This window comes from Sinohyriopsis cumingii, chromosome 12 (genome assembly GCF_028554795.1).
Source record: "Sinohyriopsis cumingii isolate HCF-2022 chromosome 12, ASM2855479v2, whole genome shotgun sequence".
NCBI classification, from domain to species: Eukaryota; Metazoa; Mollusca; class Bivalvia; order Unionida; family Unionidae; genus Sinohyriopsis; species Sinohyriopsis cumingii.
In genome coordinates, this window is record NC_142972.1 from 7,928,297 (window position 1) to 7,948,660 (window position 20,364).

The 20,364-nt window shown below is 36.1% G+C and overlaps 1 protein-coding gene across 8 annotated transcripts in view; it reads left to right on the top strand.

The window, feature by feature from the left end:
- Window positions 1–20,364, top strand: part of LOC149785970 (CUGBP Elav-like family member 2) — a 259,746-nt gene that overhangs the window by 170,496 nt on the left and 68,886 nt on the right. For all 8 annotated transcript variants that reach the window (XM_089976221.1, XM_089976224.1, XM_089976222.1 and 5 more), the window contains exons 7-8: window positions 5,990–6,115; window positions 12,741–12,807. In XM_089976221.1, the coding sequence (XP_089832347.1) occupies window positions 5,990–6,115; window positions 12,741–12,807 (193 nt within the window). The remainder of the gene's footprint in view (window positions 1–5,989; window positions 6,116–12,740; window positions 12,808–20,364) is intronic.

The window sequence follows — 20,364 nt, forward strand, 5'->3', positions numbered from 1 at the left end:
CAAAAACAGAGTGTTATACATCACTGCTTTTTGTTATTGTTCATTAAATTCACAACCAAATCAACCAAGATCATTATTTAATTTTTACTTTTAGGATTTGGATGTTGTACAGAAATATAGCAATTAATTATAGATGTAGCTCTACAGTGAACATATGCAAGGCTGCATATCTTGAGCTGAGACGCATCAGCTCAATTTGCAAATATATTTCAGTTGATGCCACTAAAACACTTGTCTTCATTAGTACTTTCAAGACTGGACTATTGTAACTCAGTTCTGACTGGTTCATCTCAATATCTGCTCCAGAAACTTCAAAAAGTTCAAAACACAGCTGCTCAGATCATACTTAGAGTACCACGATCAGAGCACACCTCCCCGCTGCTCTGTACCCTACACTGGCTATCCATTTGATCCAGAATCAAACACAAAATTTGTTCTCTGTGCTTCGTTTCATTGTCAGACTCTAGTCCAACATACCTATCCGACCTCACCCATGTGTACACACCAGCAAGATACTTGCGCTCCTCTTCTGACAATCGTATACTCATTATTCCCACTAGGAAAACAAAGTCATATGGACAGTGTTCTTTTGCATACCAGGGCCCAGCAACGTGGAATGAATTGCCCACTGAACTTAGACACAAAGACACAGTGATCCCATTCCAGAGTGCTCTCAAAACTCACTTATTTTGACTGCAAGAACAAACTTAAAGTAACCCCTAGCGACGTGTTAACATGGCAGGAGGTAGTAGCCTACTGCCAAGCTCTGTAGCGTCATGGTCATGCATGATACACTAAAATGGGTGGTATTATAGAAAGATAGACAGATGTAGCTCTACAATGGTACCAAATAATCTGGAATATTTAGTTGCACTACAAAATACAGATATAAAAAAAAAACTTTTTTGACCCCGTTTTTTTTTTTCTACCCAAAATTCGCATGTGGTCGGAATCCGATTTTGTGTCCGGATTTTAGAGTTTTTGGTCTCAGTTCTAAGGCAAACCGGTATGAACTGCAAACAGACATATGAACCTTTGCAAAAAGTAGGACGGGCGTTTGGAATAAAGAGTGGTCTCGATACAAAAAAAATGGCTCTGTTTAGCACAAAAAAATAAAAAAATGCACGAGCCAAATAGCCAATGAAAAACGATGTTTCTAACACAACTAGGCAGAATGTTAGTGAAAGATCACCAGGGATTTGGTGTTTTCGGATCTATTCAGAAATAGTTTTCAAAATGTGTTTCCTACTCAATTTTCAGGCGAAAATGACAAAACCTCCTGGTGTTAATGTGTTAAGAAATATATCCCGCACATGAACCTACCTGAACAAACTTCGGCATACCTCGACTACTGTTGCATTTCAACAAATTCAAATGTATGTCAACGGAACATGAAAATGCGTCCATTTGCTGGTGTCAGATTTTGATTTGGGGTTAATGTGTTAACAAAAAATGTCAGAATATCAGGCCCCAAAAAATGTGTGCATCATGTTTATCATTGCCAACCCTAGTACTTCCCCCTCCACATAAAAAATAAATATGTATATATACATATATATATGTAAATGAAAAATTCCTGAAATTGTTTTTGTGCATCTAATTGAGCTGGATTTGCCCAGTACTTTGAAGTGCTTAATACATCATATATACTAATCAATATAAATGATGATAAAAAAAAGAAAAAAGAAAAAACTACCTACTTACCCTAATTTTAAAATTGGTGCAATAGGAAACAAAAACATTTTTTTGGGCCGCATCAAAATTATGCTACTGCCTGAAGTCTCTATAACTATTATGAAAAATCAGTTCACAGGCTTCATTAAAAAACATCTGAGCTTTGAACACATGCTCACCTGAAAATTTTAAATTTCATTTTTTGTAATGGAGAATGAAATAATTATGTTGAAACATTTTGAAATATGTCAGTCATCTTATCACAGTATCCAGAATTTCTTTGAAATAAGTTGGTCGTCTTATCACATTATCAACAATTTCTTTGAAATAAGTTGGTCAGCTTATATTATCAACAATTTTTTGGAAATAAGTTGGTCGTCTTATCACATTATCAACAATGTTTTGGAAATAAGTTGGTCATCTTATCACATTATCAACAATTTCTTTAACCCTTGACCTCATAGAGCATAGTGACAAAGTGCAGCACGCTATAAATAGAACACCTGTTACCTAGCCGACCGCATCCGCAAAGGCATGCCTGTGAATTGTTAAGCAATGTAGTGGCATTACGTTTAACAGCAGTTTTAACCATTTTACATTTTAGGTAGACATCTATTATATGTGGAAAAATTGAAGACTAAAGTCCGATTGTTATAGCTGTGTAATTATTTTTCACAGAAGAATATTTTATGTGCTTTAAAATCGAGAGAGAACTCGTTCACCGTCATGTCAGTGAGGCCGCGTGACCGACCGTAGCTGCCATTTCCCATACTCGAAATTTACACGTTTTTCGTCTGCGTCTACATCACTAAGTCATCTGAATTTGATAATCAATAAAAACTAATTGCTGCTTACATAAATATCAGAGCCTTTACCTAAGTTATTGAATCTTTCATGGTTGTGATTCTAATCGTGAAAACTTCGTACGTACTGAATGAAATCCGCGGCTGCCATTTTGGAGACTGGAGATTACAACCCATTTACTTTAACCCTTTACCTCATAGAGCATAGTGACAAAGTGCAGCACGCTATAAATAGAACACCTGTTACCTAGCAGACCGCATCCGCATAGGCATGCCTGTGAATTGTTAAGCAATGTAGTGGTGTTAGGTTTAACAGCAGTTTTAACCATTTTACGTTTAAGGTAGACATCTATTATATATGGAAAAATTGAAGAGTAAAGTCCGATTGTTATAGCTGTGTAATTATTTTTCACAGAAGAATATTTAATGTGCTTTAAAATCGAGAGAGAACTCATTCACCGTCATATCAGTGAGGCCGCGTGACCGACCGTAGCTGCCATTTCCCATACTCGAAATTTACACGTTTTTCGTCTGCGTCTACATCACTAAGTCATCTGAATTTGATAATCAATAAAAACTAATTGCTGCTTACATAAATATCATAGCCTTTACCAAAGTTATTGAATCTTTCGTGGTTGAGATTCTACTCGTGAAAACTTCGTAAGTACTGAATGAAATCCTGCCTGTGAACTATTAAGCAATTTAGTGTATGTTACGTTTAACAACAATTTTAACCATTTTACATTTTTGGTACACATATATTATATGTGGAAAAATTTAAGAGTAATGTCCGATTGTTATAGCTGTGTAAATATTTTCCACAGAAGAATTTTTTTATGTGCTTCGAAATCTTGAGAGAACTCGTTCACCGTCATGTCAGTGAGGCCGCGTGACCAACCGTAGTTGCCATTTCCGATACTCGAAATTTACAAGGTTTTCGTGTGCGTCTATATCACTAAGTCATCTGAATTTATTAATTTATAAAAACTAATTGTTGCCTACATTAATATCAGAGCTTTTACCTAATTTATTGAATCTTTCGTGGTTGTTATTCTAATCGTGAAAACTTCGTACGTACTGAATGAAATCCGCGGCTGCCATTTTGGAGAGTGGAGATTACGACCCAGTTACTTTAAATAGCAGATATCGACCAGTGCATGAATAGCGACCACGTGATCTGACGTAATTGTCATTCGCAGAAACGAATGTAGTATGTAATAGGGGGGTTTTCCCCGAAGGTGGCGCTACGAAAACTATCTCAAAATGGCTGCTGTTTACAGCAGGCGTCATCAAAAGGCGCTTCTATGCGAATCTTGCAGAGGCGTCAAAAGGCGCTTCCATGCGAATGGAGCAGAGGCGTCCAAAGACGCTTGTATGAGGTAAAGGGTTAAATAGCAGATATCGACCAGTGCAAGAATAGCGACCACGTGATCTGACATAATTGTCATTCGCAGAAACGAATGTAGTATGTAATAGGGGGGTTTTCCCCGAAGGTGGCGCTACGAAAACTAGCTCAAAATGGCTGATGTTTACAGCAGGCGTCAAAAGGCACTTCTATGCGAATCTTGTAGAGGCATCAAAAGGCACTTCCATGCGAATGGAGTAGAGGCGTTCAAAGATGCTTGTATGAGGTAAAGGGTTAAATAAGTTGGTCGTCTTATCACATTATCAACAATTTCTTTGAAATAAGTTAGTCTTATCACATTATCAACAATTTCTTTGAAATAAGTTGGTCATCTTATCACATTATCAACAATTTCTTTAAATAAGTTGGTTGTCTTATCACATTATCAACAATTTCTTTAAATAAGATGGTCGTCTTATCACATTTTCAACAATTTCTTTGAAATAAGTTGGTCGTCTTGTCACATTATCAACAATTTCTTTGAAATAAGTTGATCGTCTTATGACATTATCAACAATTTCTTTGAAATAAGATGGTCGTCTTATCACATTATCAACAGTTTCTTTGAAATAAGTTGGTCGTCTTATCACATTATCAACAATTTCTTTGAAATAATTGGTCGTCTTATCACATTATCAACAATTTCTTTGAAATAAGATGGTCGTCTTATCACATTATCAAGAATTTCTCTGAGCATTGCTTCATGAAACTTAAATAGGGTATGACAAAAAGATGTGATGAGGGAAGAGGCTTTGAAGTTGTATAAAAACGGGGATAGGTACATTTTAACGGGTATCTTGATGTCAAGCCATGGATCAGGTGAAAGTGCCATTTTAGCTTGAACAGCTGTGTAAAACATCAATACACAATGATTAGGATGGCAGGTAAGAACTTGTCTTTGGTTGTATTAAAAGAAAAGAACATTTATATTGAACTGCCATGTGGCATATGTTGTTCATTGTTTTGCCATGTAGCAAATATTGCACAAGGTAAAACAGCATAAACAATGTCCCTATGTCAGTCTTCACTAAATAAAAACAGCATAAACAATGTCCCCTTGTCAGTCTTCACTTAATAAAAACAGCATAAACAATGTCCCCTTGTCAGTCTTCACTAAAAAAAACAGCATAAACAATACCCCTATGTCAGTCTTCACTAAATAAAAACATCATAAACAATGTCCCTATGTCAGTCTTCACTAAATAAAAACAGCATAAAAAATGTCCCCTTGTCAGTCTTCACTTAATAAAAACAGCATAAACAATGTCCCTATGTCAGTCTTCACTAAATAAAAACAGCATAAACAATGTCCCCATGTCAGTCTTCACTAAATAAAAACAGCATAAACAATATCCCTGTGTCAGTCTTCACTAAATAAAAACAGCATAAACAATATCCCTATGTCAGTCTTCACTAAAAAAAACAGCATAAACAATGTCCCTATGTCAGTCTTCACTAAATAAAAACAGCATAAACAATGCCAGTATGTCAGTCTTCACTAATTAAAAACAGCATAAACAATGTCAGTATGGCAGTCTTCACTAAATAAAAACAGCATAAACAATGTCAGTATGTCAGTCTTCACTAAATCAGTTTTTATCATTTCATATTCTGCTGGATCAATACAAATTTCATCCAGTCACTATCAATAGTGAACAAGTTGTCTTGTGCCAGATGTATCAAGTAACACAGGATTGATTTGCTTTCATGGGTAATCCAGCCAGATATCTTTAAAATTGGCAAAGTTATGTTATTTTTAAATGCACAAGTCATTTTGCTTTACAAATCCAAAGTTACTTAGTGTTGAGGACTCTATTGCCCCAAAGTTACTTAGTGATGAAAGGGTTAAACATACACCTTGTAATGTACATGTTACTTTTTTTAAATTATTGACTGACCATTTCTTTTTTTTTTTAAATTTTGCAGCATGGGCACATCTAATTTACTTGCATGTCTACTGTATCAGCCTGCCACAGAAATTGCATCAGTATTTGTATTTTTACTGATCCTTTGCTTAAATGGGCCAGAATAAAGGTCCACATGGAAGGAAGTAGTAAATTTTTGTTTAAGGCTAGACTGTAAATTTAAAAATTTGTCTTTTTTCCAGGGTTGTAGCTCTCCAGTTGTTGTGAAGTTCGCAGACACACAGAAAGAAAAGGAACAGAAGAAACTCCACCAGATGAACACGAATTTATGGGGAAACTTGGGACCTATCGGACCACAGTATCTTGCTGTAAACACCATTTTTTACTCTATAGACGAGAGGAGCATGTAGAATGGTCTGTTGTCTGTCCTTTCATTAGCACAAGTTTGTTATTGCTACACCTCCAAGACTACTTGAAGGATTGACTTAAAACACACTGATTCGGCCCGTGGTCTGGTGCTCAGTGCAAATGGTGCTGCTCAAGCACCATTTGAGCTGCCACATCAGCCATCTTGAAAATCGTATCACCGCTTCTTCTGAATGGATAGTCATATCATCATGGGGTTTCCACTTAAAGACTTCTTAAATCTTATTTGTAAAATGAAAATGGCAACGTTCTGGCATCCATTATAGCCACAAAGGCAGACATTTTGAAAATTTTGTTATCACTACTACTCCTGAATGGGTGGTTATATTAGCGTAGGGGTGACTTTTTTTGTGATGGTCCAAAATGAAAATGGTACTGATCTGAGCTCTCCTGTACAGCAACCACACCAGCCAAATTGAAGATGTTGCTTCTCCTAAGGTTTTAAGTCAAAGACTTCTCACGATGTCTATTATTTTATAAATGAAAATGGTGTAGATCTGCTGTCCAACAGACACCATCTTGAATATCTTATGATTTTTCTGTTTTAAAGCATAATTCTGCTTTTGCCCTTGTGAGACAAAATCAGTTTACTGACGTATTCCATTTTTTTAATGTCATCTCCTATCCGGTTTTGACAAATATGGTCTCTCCAGCCCTGTTCCAAAATAATCCTTGTAAAGTATTCCTTCCGTATATGATTTAACATATGATTGTTGTAAAGAGTATTCTGATTGGTCAAATTTTTCTACACATCCAATGAATCTTAATGCAATGGAAACTGATGGAAATGGAAAGATTGAAGCATGCTTGCAAAACATCGCATCTCGAGTTTTGAGGGAGAATAGGACATCCAAAAAGTTTGAATAAAGGTTTGAAAACTGAGTGGAAATGGGAATGGCTCCGGTGGAAACTCGACAGAAATATAGTTGGTTAGTTTATAAGAAAACTAAATGCCAGAGGATAGGTATTTTGTGATTTGCAAGAAAGTTGAATTATGTTAATCGCTGTTTTTAGACATTGAAGCAGCAGCTAGCTACGATGTCGTAGCCTCAACATGGCAGTATTCTATTCATACTAGAGCAACAGCCAGCAATCAGTAGAAGCTGCATACAGAGAAATTGAATCTCAGAAGTATAAATTACAACCAATACATGGAGGTGTTTGAAAGGAAAATAAAACATGTTGAGGAGAAAAAAAGAAGATTGAACACTGAGCCAAAAATGTCAGTGGTGACAAAATGGAAAGCAAAAGAAATTTTCATCAAGGCTGCAAAAAGAGCAAGGCTGGTAGATTAATATCAACATTTTGTCCAGTGGGGGAAGAGACAAGTGAATTTATGTGATTATTTATACATAGTTGATGTTTTTTGAGCTTATTTTACAGATCTTTTCTGAAAAGAGGAAAAGCAGAATACAATATTTGCAGCAAAAATTGACAAATTGTTGTGACTGAATTAATGTGTGAACAGTGACATGCACATGAAATAACTTGAGCAGTAATATTATTGAAGAAGAATTTTAATGTGACAATGAATAATGTGACATCTTCAAGTAAAATTATTAATTTTGGCAAGTATGTTAATTTTTCTAATGATTATTTTGTTATATATTATGATAATAAGGCCCACCAAGAGCAGTTTTTTATGATTGTAAAATACATTTTTGGCTTGACCCTGTGTCAGAGGCGCAACCTTTGAGATCCCCAACTACCCCTTCAGACATTTTTTTAATGGAATGCCCATGTTGCATCTGTAGCTTGTTATGGCCATTCCTTCTGAATGGAATATATCAAAAGGGGGGTTAACGGTCAAAAGGGGGGTTATATCACCTAAAGATTTGTTATGCTGTCTAGTTTCTCCTAAACTAGTATTGATTGTATTCCAGTGTGGCTGCCTTGGCAACCACATTTAAAAATTCATGTTATGTCTACTCCTGAATGGATGGCCATGTCATCATGGGGTTTCACAGTAAGACTTTCATAGTGTCTAGTTAGATGAAAATAAAAATGGTGCCAGTCTGAGTCCAATATGGCCACTACGACGGCCATCTTAAAGCGTCTGCATGATCCAACTGTTGATTATAGAATATTTTTTTTAAAAATGGCGTCCAGAAAGCAATGCATGTTTAAGATGAAAGAGAAAATAAGCTTCTAAAAATGTGTTAATAATCAACACAGAAAAATAAAAAGGAGTATTCAGATTCTTGTGAATAAAAGCTGGAAAGGATACAATTACGTTTATTGGAGATCACGTGCCAATTTGAGTATGTCTCGCCGCAGGAGATATGATTACCGTCGTCATGTGAAATAGAAAAGGAATTTCCAAGAATTACGTCAAGTTGAGAGATAGCAACAAGCCATTGAGTTGCATATGGTTTGGAACTAAAGTTTTTGCAACTGTACTTGTGGTAAACAAAGTCTATGAGAACTTTACAAACTTTTGAACATAATGTTTGTCATCGATGCGTCAAACTTTTAATTACATTTTCCAGCTTTACAATAGCAGTTATTGATATTTTGTTACACCTTACTGAAAACTGGTCAATCTTATGGAAGAAAATCAACTGCCTTACTGAGATGGACATGTCAGGGTTGGCAGGTCTGTAATGCCAACAAAAGCAAACCATCATTAGGATGTAGCATGGAAAGTGAGGATTCTTGGAGCAGGGTACAGAGATAACCGAGGAAAACCATTGAGATAAGCTGTTTTTGCTACAGACTAGTTTTTGGATGGATTACCATTTATTTTGGAAAATTTATTGCCAAATTCAGCAACTTGTTGTATCTAGTCAAGGGCTTAGGATGAAGTTCATTCCAGATCCTTTGTAAGTTGATGAACCTGGAAATCAAATGAGCAGTTAATGTAAATGTTGTACACTGCTATTTTCTCATATATTTACATTTTTCAATCACTGCATCCACTGATCCATTCATCTATCTGTCCAATAGGCCTGTACATCTCATGTTATTAAATGAATATACCAAACTTGATAAACCTGTCAATAAAAGACACTGAAAGGACTTTGAGTTAATGTGAAGATGTTTGCCATGAAAAAGTGAAAATGATCAAGGTGCAAGATATTGGTATGCTGAGCCAAGAAGTAATCTTAAGAGTGTTAAAATGAAGCCATCAGAATTTTTTTTCTCTTGCGTTGAGTCAGTTTTTACATGGGCAGTCTAACGTCCATGAGTAGATAACTCCACAGAAAAGAAAATGCTATAACTTAGGCAGGGAATGTGAACATTTGATTGGACAAGGAAAGATGTATGAAATTCACATGCCCTTGAGCAGGTAAAGTCTGAAAAGATTAAATGAATAATAATTCCAATTATAGCTTCTGTATTGTTTTTAAACCCTTTTTATTAAGACAGAAGGTTGTGCATGCAGGTATGGAGGAAATGCAAGTGAAGTATATTATGGATAGGCCCAGTGGGCTTATGGTCCAATTCTTTTCCATAGTGCACTGTCATTCATGTATCATCCATTCAGAATTTCTGTTTAGTTCTTCTCAAAAACCATATAATTTGACCAGATTTTACAAAGCATCCTAACTCTTTCAAATTGTTGAAATGATGTGGATCTACCATCAGATTTGTCTACCATTTCTTAACATGGATAACCCTTTAAAGGAATAGTTTCCAAAAATTGCTGACTGGAATTTGACCAGATTTGATGGAAAGCATCCTGGCATGATGGTCTTTCAGACTTGTTTGAATACTGTTGATCCACCATCAAACAGGGCCACCATTACTAAAAATAGAAAAACCGTCAGATCAAAACCAGCTGAACAGAATTTGACCTGATTTGACAGAAAGCACCCTGGCATTAAGAAGTTTTGAAATCGACCTGATTTGACAAAAAGCACCCTGGCATTAAGAATTTTTTAATTTGTTTATATGATGTAAATCCCCCATCAAACACATTGCCATCATTGCTAAAAATAGAAAAATTACTCCAATTGCTATGGCAACAAATAACCTAATTCTGTTGCTTTGCCACAAGACATCAAGCCAAACATTCTCCTGACAGTTTTAAGAGAACAACTTGCTTCACAATCAGCCTGCATATTAGGTGATGGCAGATCTTGATAAATGCTGTTTCACATTGGTAAATACTGTATTTTCATTATAAACTATCCGAGTAACATGGTTACATTTAGAAATCAAAATTTATTTGACGTAGCTATAAATTTCCATGAGATCCCAAAGTAAATAAAAAATGTTGTGCCATTTTCATAGCAGTTTCTATTGGATGATGGAGATTTGTAGTTAATTATGGTTAATTATGAATTTTTCATGAGGTGTGTAATGATGAAAAGCCTTCATCATTAACATTATATTGTAATTACTATCCCTCAGTTTTCTCTTGGGATAGGATCTAGCTAATGAGACACTTTCTGCGTCAATCACTCTCTGTTGACTTTGCTCAAACCTCATTTAATTAGGTCTGAAGAAAGAACTAGAGTCGAGTCAAAAAAATTTCCTGTTGTATAACCTTCATCTGATGTTAGAAAAAAAAACCCAGTTTATTGTGATCTACCATGTAATTTGATAAATATTTTTTTTTGTTTTGCTGGCCATACACCAGAAGAGCTTTAGGAAAGACTGTTTTCTATTGTCTGTTACCACAAGATGGTTATCATTACTCCTAAACTACTTGGAGGACTGCACTGAAACCTTATACACAATCATCCCAAGGTCTGCTTGGACATCCAGTATGGCTTCCACAGTGACCATCTTGAAAATCATGTTATTGCTGCTCCTATTGAATGGAAGTTCATACAGAAACATTTTCACTATTCTAAATTTGATTGAAAGCATCCTAATTTGAAAGTGTTTCACATTTTCACATTTGCTGTTAATTTAATGGAAAGCATCCTAGTGTGAAAGTGTTTCACATTTGCTATTAATTTGATGGAAAGCATCCTAGTGTGAAAGTGTTTCACATTTTCTGTTAATTTGATGGAAAGCGTCCTGGTTTGAAAATGTTTCACATTTTCACATTTGCTATTAATTTGATGGAAAGCTTCCTAGTTTGAAAGTGTTTCACATTTGCTATTAATTTGATGGAAAGCTTCCTAGTTTGAAAATGTTTCATTTGTTGAAATCATGCTGATCACTATCACTGTTTCTCAAAGTAGATGAGCATTTACACAACTTTATCACAAAATCTGCTCGACAAAATTTGACCATCGGAAAGTGCCACGGCATAGAGACCTTTCAGTATATGAGAAATGATGTGCCATGTAATATAGATGAACAACTCTAGAAACCTTAAAAGTTGTTTTTATAATGTATGCAATTGGCAGCATTGAAAGAGACTTCAGCAGAAAGCATCCTGAAGAACCAGATGTTTTGGCTATCTGCTCATGCATTGACTTTTGGATTTCAACATGGTGAGCAATCTTGGGTTTCTTTAATGTTGGACCTCGAATGATAAAGATTCTGATGGAACTTTATTTAGAAATCAGTTGTGTATTGCACACCATTGTTTACTCCTGCATTTAGGTCAGGGTCACTGCAAGTGAGAATGTCAATTCAACTGCTTGCTTCTTGGTTTGGGTTTAAGTTTGTTTAATGAAACTTTCTCCAAACATATATTGTGACAAGATGGTGTTACATACCATAGATATGCCCCTGCCTCAAGGTCAAGGTTATAGCAAGGAGAACAATTTTGTGACTTGTATCCTTGTCCAGAGTAGAGCATTTTAACCACTGAAGATCTAATAAAATTGTAATTGGTTACATATCATGACTAGATTGTGTGTTAACATAACATAGCTGTACCTGCTGACTCATACTGAGGGTAACAAATTTCAGCAGTGACCTCGATCAATGTAAAGGTATAACTTTTGAACATTGAAGTTTTTTTAATGAGAGTTTAGCCTATTGTATGTCTAGACTTCAAGGTACATAACCTGTTAACAGTCGCATTCCTTGCCTCAAGGACAAGATCATAACAAGGGTTAATGCAAGTCATTGGCCAGTTGCTACTTTATCTTGGCTGTCACTTACCAAGTCAGATATTTTGATGAAACTTTACCCATGCACACACTTTATCATGCACTGGTCAAGTCCCATTCTCAGAGGTCAAAATCTTTAGTAGAATAAAGGTCATATACATGTATACTTGGCTACATTTCACACTTCATTTTTTTTTCACGGCTTGCACATTAAGCTAGACTTTGACTTTGATGTTACTTTTTCACTTTGTTTATGCACATATAGTTGGCCAAAGTTTCTTGGATTCATGGATACATCCTGTTACATACAAGAATAGTCACTTTGAGCTTGATTTTACACTTCGTTGACTTAAGGTATTGTATTTTGGTCAATTTCTTATCTACATTTGGCCACAGAGCAGAAATTGTGACATTGATGTGTCTTGGTTGATAAACCAGCTTTCCACCAAAAGTAGGTCACTGATCAGTATTGATTAGAACATAGTTGTTGTGCAAGCTTCGGTGAACTTGTATGGAATTCTTGTATTCATATGGCATGAATCCTTATGTCATCATATAATTAAGTTGAGTCACATTTTCACTTTGAACTCTATTGGTTTATTTTCAGTTGCTTCAGCAGGCAGCCACAGGGAACTTGGGGATGTTTGCTGGTTTAGGAAATTTAGGAAATTTAGGTAGGTTAAGGAGAGTGGCAAGGGGTTGTCTCCCCTAACAATGAATTTATACACCTCCCCCCTTGCCTGAGGCATGTGTACTTAACAATATGTATTTGTGTACAAGACTGTATGTAGTTTTTAATAGTTAACTAAGATCTGCTGTTACACAATGTACTAGTAGATCAGAATCAGTTTTGTTACTTTATTCTCTGCAAATTTCGATCCTGACCCACTAGTTTTAAAGCTTCAGCAGAGGTTTGTTGTTTATAGTGAGATCAGATCTTGTAACAAATACTTTCTGCACACTATATGAGTTACACATGGAATTTGTTTGCAGTGTGATTTATGCATTTTATGAGTTTCTATCAGCATGGAGGAATGACATGTAATTATGATGGAAAACAGTTTCTTATAAAATGTACTTTAATAGGTGAGGATCTTCCATGGTGTAATGTACCTGATGATAGGGTTAATGCAGGTAAGGATCTTCCATGATGTAATGTACCTGATGATAGGGTTAATGCAGGTAAGAATCTTCATCCTGTAATGTACCTGATGATAGGGTTAATGCCAGTAAGAATCTTCCATCCTGTAATGTACCTGATGATAGGGTTAATGCAGGTAAGAATCTTCCATCCTGTAATGTACCTGATGATAGGGTTAATGCAGGTAAGAATCTTCCATCCTGTAATGTACCTGATGATAGGGTTAATGCAGGTAAGGATCTTCCATCATTTAATGCACCTGATGATAGGGTTAATGCTGTTTGTTTTAAATCCTGAGATAAACAAAACCATGCAGACTCTAATCTGCTGGTGTGATAAGTAACTACAGATCTTCAGCATTGGTAGCAGATTGCGAGTTTTAATGAGCAGTTGGAGATAAATGTAAAATTCTTTTTCCCCTCATTTCCTAACATCCCTTGTGAATTGGAATATTTATTTCCTCATTGCCAGTATGTTATCAGTATTAGCCAAGGATATCACAAATGAAAGGAAATTTTGGGCCTTTACTAACATGTCTGTTCTACTTGTGGTTATTTTATGTGAAGGTGTATTATATGCCCAAACGTTATTAAGAATACAAATTCCCAGGCCTGACATTTGAAAATTTGAATCAAAATCTCTACAGGAAAAATGCCAAAGTTTGGAAATTTCTTAAAGAACAAGTTGAACTATTTTTAATCAAAATCTCTCCAGGAAAAATGTCAATATTTTGTTTTTGAACATCTTATGTAAATAGCAAGTTTTGGTGAACCTGCCTCTCTAGAAGTTCAGTGTAATGATCTTTGTGTCCATTTGCTTGTCCATCCATTTTCATATCTGTCCTTCTGTTCATCCACACTCTTGATTAAGCTGGTTGTTTTTATTTTTTATTTTTATACATTTATTTTAGTACCATTTTATTATCGCCACTTTGGAATATAGTTTTAGTATGCACATGCCTTATGTTGCTAAAGAAATGCCCTGATTATCAAAGCTTGGGGTATGTGTTCAACATACAAGACATGGCCAGTTTGTTAGATTGGAAGTGGACTGATTAGGCATTCCACAGTGCCTAGCGTAAACCCATTTCAAAAGCTGTCTTAATAAACCTTTTGGATGGATGCCTAAACCAGCAATTTATGAAGAGCTCTCCTACCATTAACTTCCATAATGTAATTAGGAACACCTGTTAACTGCTGCAGAAATGGCTTGGTATTGAAGGAAGATGGTAATTGTAGTACAAGCCTTTTTTCTCAAGCACAAGTGTAATATTAACTTTATTGATGGTTTTTAATTAAATGTTCAAATAAAGTAACGTGTAAGAGAACTTGGTTTGCTGTAGGATAAAAGGTTTTGTATATAGATGTTGCTTTAACTTGGATGTTCTGATAGATTATGATTTTAGAACATCATAAGGAGATATGATTAGATAAACTTTGTGATTTTCTTCTTGTATTTCTTATTACATGATTATGTGCCAGTAGTAAGAGAAGGAATCCATGGTAAGACTTCAAACTAAGCTTAAATGACTTTATTAGACTGTGAAATTATTAGCAACATGGACCCTGACTGTCATCTATCCGTGCTTAGTCAGTGGACTAGGCCCACATTAACAGTGTATGATTTGAATGAAAAAGCCTGATTTACCTTGACCGTTGTCTTCTGGGACTTGTCCTCATCATTACACATCTGGAGTTGTTAAATAACACTTTTTTTGTGTTTTTAAAAAATACTGACTCAATGAGGGTTGACGAGCACTGTTGAGAATCAAGTGGTTTAAACTCTAGATCAAGATGGGAAGAAAAAAATAGCAGTTTTCACCTCCCCCTTTCCCAAATTTTCTGTCATAAGGGAAAGCAATTAGAATACCACTAATTCAATTAATAGTTGGTTTTGTTAAATTTCTATCATAGTTACAATGACACAAGATTATCCTGTGTCAGTTTGTTAACATCAGAGTGCTCACAGCGATCTCTATCATTATAGTTTTTGTTTTTGGGCCCAAATAGGAGAAAAGTGAAATTGTAGTATTGTCAATGTGGTGGTTTTTATTGCATGCATCTGACTGGGGTCAGTATGAAGGTCTTGATGGTCATATAACTCGTCACCATGATCAGCCTGTACAATGACATCATATTTGTCACCCAATGTCACAGAAGTGTAAATCACTTGTGGATTGTCTGCTTTAGCTGTAGATCTCGGCCAATTAACAACAATGATTGAAATGTTTGAAAGAAATTATAGATACTCTGAAAACCTGACAAGATAGATTGGTGGTTCTTTAGTGTCTTTAGAAGGGTCCCTGGATGACCAAGTTTAAAGCAAAAATTTCAAAAATGAAATCAAGCCACTTGAAAAGAGAGTAAGAAATAAATTTCGGTGGGAATGACAGGAGGGTGTAATAGGGTGTTTGTCAAACTACATTTGTAAAAAAACATATCTCTGGTTAGATATCAAGTCACTCAAAAAGGAGTGAAAATAAGTTTAAGTGGGAATTGCTGCAGGAAAAGAACCATAATAGAGTATTTTTCAGACTACATTTGAAAAATAAACATCTCGGGGGGGGGGGGGGGGGTAGGGGTCAAGTCACTCAAAAAGGGACTACAAAAAATTTTTAGTTCAAGTAGGAATGGCTGCAGGAAAAGGAATGTCATGTATTTTACAGACTAGATTTGTAATAAAGTATTTGTCAGACTAGATTTGTAATAAAGTACTTGTCAGACTAGATTTGTATTAAAGTATTTGTCAGACTAGATTTGTAATAAGTATTTGTCAGATTAGATTTGTAATAAAGTACTTGTCAGACTAGATTGGTAATAAAGTACTTGTCAGACTGACCACTCTGGTGGCCTAGTAGTTAGAGCGTTCACCTCAGATGTGGGAGGTCGTGGGTTCAATCCCCAGCTGAGTCATATCAAAGACTTTAAAAAATGGTACTTACAGCTACCTCGTTTGGCGCTCAGCATTAAGAGGTTAGTGTTAGGACTGGTCGGCCAGGTGTCAGGATAATGTGACTGGGTGGGATATCATTTTACATGTCTGCAGCATGATGCCCCAGTGCTAGACATCACTATAAACAGTCACACTGCAGACATCGTAGTGATACGACTGAAAAATTGTTAAAGCTACGTTAAAAATCCAAATCACACACACACACTTGTCAGACTAGATTTTTAATAAAGTATTTGTCAGATTAGATTTATAATAAAGTATTTGTGAGACTAGATTTGTATTAAAGTATTTGTCAGATTAGATTTAAGAAATAAATCAAGATACATGATGTGAACTGTGACAAACATCATATCCTGCTATAAATAGAGTAGTTCTACTTTCAAATTTGTTTCCATCTCTCTCAGACCAGGAACCTCTCTCAGACCATCTAGTATTGATTCCAGAAACTTGTAATCCAATGTGGGCTGTGATCAGCTTTCAGACTTTTTCAATTCAGGCTACTTGTAACTCTGCTATAAACAGTTTCTTGAAAATAAGATAGCATGTTAGAGGCAATGAAGCTGTTTGGATCAGTTGTTTGTCCTGGCAGCCCAGATTTCTCTCAACACTTGGTCCATGTGTTGCATTTTGGCTGTCACATACACCTGACCAGTTGTTATATTTGGCTGTTGTCTGAACACTTTGACCAAGTGTTTGCATTGCTGTTGCATAAACACTGACCAGTTGTTGCATATGGCTGTTACATAGACACCTTGACCAAGTGTTGTATCTGGCTGTTACATAGTCACTTTAACCAATTGTGGCATCTGACTGTTGCATAAACACTTTGACCAAGTGTTTATCTGGCTGGCTGTTACATAGACACTTTGACCAAGTGTTGTATCTGGCTGTTACATAGACACTTTGACCAAGTGTTGTATCTGGCTGTGACATAGACACTTTGACCAAGTGTTGTATCTGTCTGTTACATAGACACTATGACCAAGTGTTGTATCTGGCTGTTGCATAGACACTTTGACCAAGTGTTGTATCTGGCTGTTACATAGACACTATGACCATGTTGTATCTGGCTGTTACATAGACACTTTGACCAAGTGTTGTATCTGGCTGTTACATAGACACTTTAACCAAGTGTTGTATCTGGCTGTTGCATAGACACTTTGACCAAGTGTTGTATCTGGCTGTTACATAGACACTTTAACCAAGTGTTGTATCTGGCTGTTGCATAGACACTTTGACCAAGTGTTGTATCTGGCTGTTACATAGACACTTTGACCAAGCGTTCTATCTGGCTGTTACATTGACACTTTAACCAAGTGTTGTATCTGGCTGTTGCATAGACACTTTGACCAAGTGTTGTATCTGGCTGTTACATAGACACTTTGACCAAGTATTGTATCTGGCTGTTACATAGACACTTTGACCATGTTGTATCTGGCTGTTACATAGACACTTTGACCAAGTGTTGTATCTGGCTGTTACATAGACACTTTGACCAAGTGTTGTATCTGGCTGTTGCATAGACACTTTGACCAAGTGTTGTATCTGGCTGTTACATAGACACTTTGACCAAGCGTTGTATCTGGCTGTTACATAGACACTTTGACCAAGTATTGTATTTGGATGTTGCTTAAAGCTACCACTATGAAGCCTCAAGTATTCTGCCTGCTAGGGGCATGGAATAGTGAGATTCATAAATACCAACAAATTTTTTATTTTTGTATTGAGCTCATTTTCACTGACACACAGTGTTTACCTCAAATGCAGGAGGTCACAAGTTTGAGCCATGCCAGGTGCTCAGCATTGAGTGATTAGTATTAGGACTGGGCAGCCTGGTGTCAGGATAATGTGACTGGGTGGGGCATCATGCAAGACGTCTGCAGCATGATGCACCAGTGCTAGACATCACTATAAACTGCCACACTGCAGACATTGTAGCAATAGGACTGATTTTTTTTAAAGCCGTGAAAAAATCCAAATCACACATATTTTCAGTCAATTTTGTGTAAATTTATGAAAACGATTTTTTCATGGTCCATACTACTCTTTTTGGTCAGAAGTAGGTCACAATGACCTACTGTTCATGCTCCATTGATTATTTTTTATTTTGGTTTGGTTTTCAATTCAAGTCTGTTTCTCTGACACTGTTATATGTACAATCATAAACTTTATTTCTACATAGAAGGATATTGCTCACTACCAGCAGAAGTAGGGCATAGTGATCCCTTCATTGTCTAGTAACTTTCAAGTTTCATGTTTTTAATAATGTAACAAACAATGTAGTTCTCAAGTGGAGGAATACATTTTTGTGCCTGGTCATGCATTTCAGTAAGTTGACAAGGCAAAGGATACATTACAAGGTTAAAGTATAGGGATAAATTACGGTATACACTCTAATTTCACATTTTTTCATTGTGCTATAAAAAAATGGGGTCTGTACCACTCGAGCTCAGTCCCCTTCTTTTAATAATAAGCTAGATGATGCCCCTTTTCTATTTAGAGAATTCAAACCAAAATAGATCAAAATTGACCTAGTATTTTCTTGAAATTAAAGAAGTTTTCCCAGAGTGAGGCTTTGTAATTTGCCATATTTTATGCAATAATCCGTGCATGATGACAAGCCCACTTAATATTGATGAATAATTTTCATTATCTACTAAAGTTATATTGGATAATATGGTCACCTCCTACTTTTTGAAAAATGTATTGGGCTGGTCCCCCAGGCCTTATCATGGGAGGAATTTATTAGGCTGGTCTCCAGGCTTTATCATGAGAGAAATTTATTAGGTTAGCCTTCTGGCCTTATCATAGAAGGTATTTATTAGGTTGGTCTTCTGGCCTTATCATGGGAGGTATTTAGAGGTATTTATTAGTTTGGTCTTCTGGCCTTATCATGAGAGGTATTTATTAGGCTGGTGTCCTGGCCTTATCATGGGAGGTATTTATTAGGTTGGTCTTCTGGCCTTATCATGGGAGGTATTTATTAGGTTGGTCTTCTGGCCTTATCATGGGAGGTATTAGGTTGGTCTTCTGGCCTTATCATGGGAGGTATTTATTAGGCTGGTCTTCTGGCCTTATCATGGAGGTATTTATTAGGTTGGTCTTCTGGCCTTATCATGGGAGGTATTTATTAGGCTGGCATCTCGGTCATGTGAGAAAGAGGTGCTGGTCTGACAAGTTTACATCTTGATCTGAGTTTCAAACTCTTGATAAAGCCACCTTTTACAAAAGAATTTATTTTCAGTATTCAAGAAGCAGACAGCATGTGCTGAATTATATGCATTTTAGTGATGTTTATAACTCTTAGAATCTCAAGAATGGATTCAAGGCATTTTTGTCATAATAATTGTAGGCAAGGTTATGATTGAAAAAATTCAGATATGTTAGTTTCTACTGGAAACGCATATCCCTTGGACATAATATGCACCTAATATTGCAAAGCCTCATATATCATTGTAGAACCTGCCTCTTTGATGGAAAAATTATAAAGTGTCATATATATACAAAATTTAATTGCCTATTTTGTGGAGTCCACCTTCCTAAAGGCTCGAGGTAGTGATTACCATGGCATACATGTGTCCATCCACAGATCCTTCCATTTCCTTTATTAACCTTGATGTTTGAAGCTCTACTGGTCATAGATGAGAAGAGCTTGTGGGATGGCCCATCATCTAGTGTCTATTGTATGTCATCTGACATTGATACAATTTTGTTATTGATAGTCCTAGTAAAACTACTTGGAAGATTACTATGAAACTTTGCACATACATTCACCCTAAGGTCTTCTTGTTCCTAAACAAAAATGCCGCTGCTCAGATGTCCAGTATGGCCACCATAGCAGGCATTATGAAAAATTGCTTCTTCTCCAGAATGGATGTTCATATAAGAATGGGGTTTTAACTTGAAGATTTCTTAGGATGTCTGGCCAGTCCTAATTGATTATAGTGCTATCTGATGTCCTATATAGCTGCCACAGTTGCGGCTTTGAAATTTGTTCTTGCTGAAAATAATTTCAAAGAGAGTTTCAAAACTTGGCAGTTGAAAAAATGAAATGGTGTTATCTTTATTTCCTCGAAATTCATTTTGGCCAGTAGAGTGTCAGTGCCTTTAAGGAACTCTTGTTTGCTTTCCTTTTATT